Source organism: Nelusetta ayraudi, unplaced genomic scaffold (genome assembly GCF_046127955.1).
Source record: "Nelusetta ayraudi isolate G7.1 ecotype Tasmania unplaced genomic scaffold, CSIRO-AGI_Nayr_v1 ptg000011l, whole genome shotgun sequence".
NCBI classification, from domain to species: domain Eukaryota; kingdom Metazoa; phylum Chordata; class Actinopteri; order Tetraodontiformes; family Monacanthidae; genus Nelusetta; species Nelusetta ayraudi.
Genome location: NW_027466061.1, coordinates 9,679,928 through 9,687,079, shown reverse-complemented (window position 1 = coordinate 9,687,079; position 7,152 = coordinate 9,679,928). Strand labels below are relative to the sequence as shown.

The 7,152-nt window shown below is 41.8% G+C and overlaps 1 protein-coding gene across 2 annotated transcripts; it reads left to right on the top strand.

Annotated features, from left to right (window-relative positions):
* Positions 1-2,101: 2,101 nt before the first annotated feature.
* Positions 2,102-6,112, top strand: erich2 (glutamate-rich 2). 2 transcript variants are annotated; one of them, XM_076019720.1, is made up of 8 exons: positions 2,102-2,318; positions 4,802-4,878; positions 4,957-4,993; positions 5,077-5,147; positions 5,242-5,375; positions 5,533-5,590; positions 5,674-5,745; positions 5,836-6,112. In XM_076019720.1, the coding sequence occupies exons 1-8, from the start codon at positions 2,128-2,130 to the stop codon at positions 5,949-5,951; spliced, it is 756 nt and encodes a 251-aa protein (XP_075875835.1). In that variant the 5' UTR covers positions 2,102-2,127; the 3' UTR covers positions 5,952-6,112. The 2 variants fall into 2 exon arrangements, with proteins under 2 accessions (XP_075875835.1, XP_075875836.1); XM_076019721.1 differs by lacking the exon at positions 2,102-2,318 and having other exon boundaries at positions 4,673-4,878.
* The last annotated feature ends 1,040 nt before the right edge of the window (positions 6,113-7,152 follow it).

Below are 7,152 nucleotides of genomic sequence, written 5' to 3'. Positions count from 1 at the left end.
TTTTCCCATCGAGTCTCTCCAGCCTGATGGGCTACTAGTGCTGCTACAGTGTGTGTGCGTCTGTGTGTGTGTGTGTGTGTCTGTGTGTGTGAGTGTGTGTTGTGTTGGCGGCCATAAAAACAAGGTGACAGTGTCAGTGATGTTTCTGCAGCAACCTGCTGTCTGAGACATGACATTGAGGGATTTATTGAGTAACTGTGCTAAAATAATGTTGTACATGACTGCTTTTGGTCCTGAAACACGGATGAAAGGAATGAGATCTGTTTTTTAATTCATCATGTTTCATATTTTTGTCCACTTTACTGTATAGCAAATTTTGTCGGGGGCAAAATATCAACAGCTGTGACTGTTCCTACAATCTATCTTCTGACATTGTCATTATTATTATAATAAAAAAAATAGCTGCATGTTTAGCCCTCTGTTTACAGCATCCTGCGAAAACATTGGATTTTACCTTTATGACAAAACTTACGCTTTGTCTGAAAATCCAAATGTTTGGAATAATAAGGTGGTCTCAGCTGGCTAGGGGTGCTTTCACTAAACTAGGAGATCTGCCAGCACCCTTTGTGATGTCATACAGGGGTGATGTCTGGGACTGCTCGGAGTGGATCAAGCAAAAGCAGTAAAGTAAGGATTTTACATACATGGATTGTGGTTGCAAAACTGGTCACACCAGTTGCAATTAACTCATGTGACTGCCCAGTTTTAAGCCATCACAGAGGACTCCATGTTGAAATGAGTTGCATTCTTCAAATTGGATCCAAACATTGGTCTGGATGCAGTGATGCAGTGGAGCGTGTGGGCCGCAAGCTAGTTCAAGATACTTACTTAGACACTCATCCAGTCTTTCACAATCTGTTATACCTGGAAAAAAAAGCCTGCTAGCTCAGACTGCTGCAAAACCTTATGTGTGTGTGTTTGTGTGTGTGTGTGTGTGTGTGAGAGAGAGAGAGAGAGAGAGAGAGAGAGAGAGAGAGAGCACATGAGTGTGTGTTAGACAATTCTCACAGGAGAGTCCGAACAACACTGCACTAATTGAATGGTGTGTGCGTGGAAAAAAGAGAGACTGAGAGAGAGAGGGCAGCCAGTGATCGGAGGCCATACAATCCGATGCCTTTCACTAACGAGAGTCTCAAATTGCAGCTCCGACTCAACAAGCCTGTCAGTCGGCCGCTAATTTAGCCCATGAGGGCAGTTTGAATCGTCAGTCTGTCAGTCTGAGTTCAGATCTTCTTCAAATTTATGACAAGCGTGAGACAATACAGACATCCACAGAAGTCCAGAGGAGACTCTTTATGAGGCGCGCACACACACACACACACACACACACACACACACACACACACACACACACACACACACATACCCTAGCCCCAGTCACGTCGACACAACAGATTGGAGACTGAGGGCAGCTCTTTCGATACATGCGCAGCTAATGTAGCAGTTACAGCCACTTATTGGATGAAATATGGCTGACATGGAAGGCGAGCACGGAGAATAGCACTTTGTTCAAAGCAGGAGGGAGGGAAAGAGGGCTTTGTATGTTGGATGTTTCCTATTTGTACACTCAAAATAATTGTCAAAAATCACTGCCATTTAAACTGAAACACAGCTAAGTGCAGCACTGTGACCCTGCCCCCTGCACGCTGCATTGTTTTTTTTGCAGGGGGCTAAAAAAAAAAAAAAAAAAAGGAACATTAATATGCTGTTGTCTGTTGTTTGCTGTTTTGACCCTGGAATGCAAAAAAAAAAAAGATGATTACGGTACCTTAAAGTTTAAAGTCAGCTCGTCAGGCTATATCATGTTGATGTAAAATTGTCACACTAACATATTGCAAAATGGTAAGAATAGTTGATTTTTATTTAATTTGCTGGTTTACAAACGCTATGTCTGATATATATGGGACAGATACATAAAACGTGATAACATGATGTAGTTTCAAGATGAGGCAACAAAGCTATTAGTTAGGGTTGTTTTTTTTTTAAACAAAAAAAACAAAAAAGAAACAAAAAAGAAAGAAAAACTTTCATTTATTCTAGACCCATTGACTTGGAAGGAACTGTGAATGCAGCATGTGATCCTCAGTTTTATTCAGAAAAGAATGAGGAGGAGGCGGTCGCATGTAAATGCTCAAAATTCAAAAAATTCACATCGCACGTAAAGGCAACACGTGTTCCTCCGTTGTCATGGTATCCAGTTCCGGTTTACACGTTGCGTGTTTGCTAGTCGCTGGTTCGCCTAAAAGTTTTAATTTAGAAAAACGTATCTTGCATTTACCAACAACAACATTACACCGTGATCAAGTTCCATGTATCAGGTAAGATTGTAGCACATTGAATTGGCTAATTTAACACGCTACAGCTTTATAGCAACGTTAGCTCCGTGCTCATTTAAATAATTGAACTTGTTAGCAACCACAAAGAGTAAAATACATGAAGCTAATGATACATTTCCCTTGTATTGAGTTGTATGATATGTATTTGTATTTCCTCAAAATTGGATAACAGATAGATAGATAGATGGATAGATAGATAGATAGATAGATAGATAGATAGATAGATAGATAGATAGATAGATAGAAGGGTCAATATCATTATAACGTGCCTTTGGTGTCCCCATCAGAATAACTCAGTCATCATGAAAATGCAGCAGAATAATTAAACTCTAAAGTCTTACTATAGGTGACCAAAGGTTTGCACACATAATAGTACAACAATATGTCTCTTAAATTTTGTTTACTTCTTTTTTTTTTTTTTTTTTTTTTTTTTTACCATTTTTTCCCTTTGGATGTATATGATTTTGGCATGTCCCACACGCTGTTGCTAACTTCAGTGTGTGTCATAAGTGGTTAAACTATACTAAATAAGTTTTTTTTAGTTGTTGTTTTTTTACATTATCTTACTGTCACAACAAGTTATTTAATAAAACTAGTCATTTTTATTATGTATATTCTATTTTCATAATAATGTTGAACATTTTGCATGTGTCCCTGATGTGTAGTTTGATGTTGTCAAGCTTAACATGTCCACCCTGTCATGGTGAAATATCAATTAATATAAAAACCTTTCAGAAACTCAAAATATCTGTGTTAAACAGCACACGGTCCTGTTGCGTGTTGGTTTATCCAAGAAGGAGTCGTACAAAAATCCTAAATTCTATAAGGTTTAATACTGAAAAAACAAGCAAGCATGTACATGGATTCCCCGTTGTTTGGCCAGAGGAGCAGTCCCAGTTGAACCACGAAGGAAAGTCTCCAGGTGACCTCCCAAGGGAGAACCAAGATCCTGGCACCAGACAGAGTTTATATGGGATGAACTCCTGACTGATTGGCTCTTGTTTGTTTGCAGGGAGAGGTCGAGGTTGGGACTTAACCCCTCTGGTTGGCTTCTTCTGAACCCTCCTTATGATTTTGGTCCAATACATGCAGTTGACGTCCTGAGAGTGTGATAGATAAAGAGAAAGAAGGAGGGAACGCCACCTGAACAGGAAAAGGTCAAACTGCCCTTCCTACCAATAAGTTTTGGAGGAAGGGCAGTGCCCTTTAGTTGACTGACCACACACTAGGCATTTAAAGAACAGTGCCCTGTTTGAATGACCACTCAACTCAGTACTCAAAGAACAGTGCCGTCTGTTTGAGTGACCACTGCCTCTGCCTTATCTTTGTTGATCACTACCTGGACTTATGGACATTTGCCTGTGTTGCCTGCAGACACCCTGTTTTACAGTCCTCTTGCTAATGGAATCATTTAGCTAGCTGTAAGGTCCACGTGTGCTAATTAAATGCTAACATTATCCAAAAATGTCCACCCTGTCATTGTCCACCCTGTCAGCAAGCCTTCCATGATAAGGTGGACATGGTTCATGACAGGAAGGACATTTGCATAGTTTAGGCCACATGCTGACAATGTTACACATATTTCAACAGCTATTACAGACATGTTGTAACAGTACATGCTATACAGACTCCCAGTTAAGGTGTTTAAGGGAATATGTTGAATTGTCTTTTTCAAGGTATGAGTTCCAAAGGTCCACCCTGTCATGTTACTGTCCACTCTGTTATTTTCATGTTAAAAAAACAAAAGACAATATATTTTCATAAGTTAGCAAACTCTTTGTGTGATTCCTTTATAAACAAGTTAGGGCCAAATAGTATCGTTGGAAAGTTTGACCAGATATATTTGTTGTTAGATTTTATTTAGAAAAAATAAAGACAAACAAATAGTTTGCCATAATTTCACAACCATCCAAATACTTTTCCCATTAACTAAAACATAGTGTTGAGAAAAGAACTAAATAGCTTTCTGAAAATACACATTTTATAATCACTATGTAATTTTAATGTATTTATTCTACTTTGAAATTGTCCATGACAGGGTTGACATATTTTGCGGTTTGCATGTACATTGTCTGCTTGCAGTTCATTTATAAAAAGTGTGGGAGCTTGACCAGCATGCATTTCTAACAGCATAACATCTACTTAATACAATAAATGTGAAGTTAAATGGAAAATCTCTGCTTTGTTGGGGGGAGATTGGGAAGTCTCAAAGGCACCTTATGGTGATATTGACCCAGAAGTCAAAACTACCAGATTGAATTTTGTGACTGTTGTTAATCTGTTGGTAGTATCATGACGGTACTTTCATTTATTACATCAGTCTGCTATTAACTCCCCAGTTTTTGCCCTTTGATCTTATTACTGAGATTGACTGTGTTGTATTTTGCTGTTGATGAACTCCACAGTTTATTCCTGCTGCTGGTTGCTTTCAAGTAATTTGTGCTCCATGGTTCGCATGTTCCGAGCACGAAGCCTACGGAAGGTGATTGGGGGCTTAGAGTTGAAGTAATGTCTGCTCGAACTGAGACCAATAAAGTCAGAGGTCAGAAACAACGTCAGTCTGTGTGTGGGCATTACATTTTGACGGCTGAACTGATTTTTTTTTCTCTATCTGCCATAGGGAACATAACAGAGAACCCCATTGACGTGTCATTGAGGTCCAAAGTTGAAATTTCCATTCACAGTGAACACAAGGTAAAGTGCAAGATGCATGTTTTTTCAATCTTAAATACAATTTCAGAGCTGAAGACGAGCTGCACTGGAGTGCGACTGAACATCTACAACCCCGGCCATCCGGACTCACAGTGGCAGGTACGCTTCTCTTCTTCCATTCTGGAATGCCAACATCGAAACCAGGAACGCTGGTACTTTTGATGAGCGTTGCTGTGACAACTGTGTATGTCAGGAGGGGCGACATGCGCCTCACCAGCTGCTGAGCCTCCTCCCACGTTTGGGACCAATGAGAACGAAGAGCAGTCTGAGGAGGAGGAGGAGGTCGATGGCAAAGACATTAAGGCGCCACTGGAGCTGGTAATTGAGGTAAAACGACGGATCATCGGCATCAGCTGCATCAGCTGCAGCATAATTCAACTCTTGGAGATAGAAGGGTTTAATGTTTTATTCAGGGATTGAAAAAACACTAAAATAGTTTTGGGTGTAATTAAGTGCTTTTCTGAAAGTGGATGTTTGGTCTCAGTTCCTGGGAGCTGTGATGGACAGAGACGTGCAGCTGGCCAGCAGACTGTGTCAGATGAGTATGTATCCGGCATCCGTCAGCCGTGTGTCTGCCACTCAATCAGTCAGCTGACGGTGCCTCCTCGGCCCCTTTTTCTCCCAGTCCTCCTCCACGAACCCGACAATCCAGAGGCCCGTCAGTTCCTCCCGCTCATCCAGGAGAAGCTACTGGAGGGTATCAACACCCCCACCTACCCTTTGTTTACCACTCCCATCCCCCATGTAGGAAAACAAACCATTAGTTGCACTTCTTTTCCACTAATAGAGCACGAGATGGAGCGTAGCACCGAGGAGGAGGAGGACGACGACGACTCTGGGAGCGACGAAGAGTCGTCAAGTAGCTCCTCCTCCTCCCCCTCAGAGGAAGAGGAGGAAGGATAAGTCAGCACGCATACAGGAGCCGCGTCCGCCATGTGACATTTGCCCTCAAGTCTGCCGTGAGTGTTTCCACAGTGACCTCCGAGAGCATCCTCTCTGCTCTGCACAACAACAACAACAACAACAACAACAACAACAACAACAACAACAACAACAACAACAACAACAACAACAACAACAACAACAACAACAACAACAACAACAACAACAACAACAACAACACCGGCGTTCCCGTTGTCATGTTTCCCCTGCAGTTGGAACACATTCTCCTGGTCCAAGCAGGAAATGCAGTTGAAGATTAGGACAAATAAGAATAAAAAACGCAAAGAAATTGTCGTTATGAAAGAAACATCCTGCAAAAGTCTGCTGACTGAAAAGTCCTGGGACTTGCTTGATTCATTCTTGTAATGACCACTAATTGTTAACTCTCTCTTGACTCCCCCCCCCCCCCCCCTTTTGCTGTTGCCCTTGATTAAAACATGAACACGGATGTGAACAGTTTGAAGAAAAGTATCCTGCACTCATGGTCATGAATGAGCCCAAAGTTGACCCTGGAATAGACTTTTCTGTGCTTCAGCCACCAAAAATTGAAGTGCTTTGATTGCAAAAAAATATTTAATTTCCATTTTGGGCCCTGTGTGCAGCTAATAAAGTGTTTGTTTTTTATATACCCTCTATTATTTTTCTCTAATCCAGACTGTGTGAAGGTTACACACCCTGACCATAACAGACACACACACAGCTGTGCCACTCTATGTTACAATGCCATCAATTCTGCATTAATATCAGGCAGCAGAGCTCATGAGTCGCATGAGCAGTGGGAGGAGACACTGTGAGCTCCGTCTGATGATTTGCGGTGATTGACTGGACATAATGGCCCGCTCCTGCTCATTGGCTGGCCTGGAACACAGGTATGATGGTGGTGGTGGTGATGATGATGATGATGATGATGGTGGTGGTGGGACGACGACGACGTCGCTGTCAGATTGGATCCACTGTGAAGTCTCAGTGTTATTGTCCATATCAAGGTTATAAAAAGGCTGCAGGTCAGGAATTATGATGCGTGCAGCGTGTTCATCACGTGGCGGCGACACTTCTAGCACAGCTTTTCTCTGATGGATGGATCGTGGCGGCGTCGGGGATGGCACAGGCTTTTTGTAATGTCTTCATTCAGCAGTCAGGTCACCTGTTAGACTCCGTTTAA

Coding starts and splice junctions, on each gene's coding strand:
- erich2 (XM_076019720.1), top strand. CDS start 2,128: ATGCTCAAAATTCAAAAAATTCACATCGCACGTAAAGGCAACACGTGT. Junction 4,994..5,076: donor CCCATTGACGTGTCATTGAG/GTCCAAAGTTGA, acceptor ATACAATTTCAG/AGCTGAAGACGAGCTGCACT. Junction 5,148..5,241: donor ATCCGGACTCACAGTGGCAG/GTACGCTTCTCT, acceptor TGTGTATGTCAG/GAGGGGCGACATGCGCCTCA.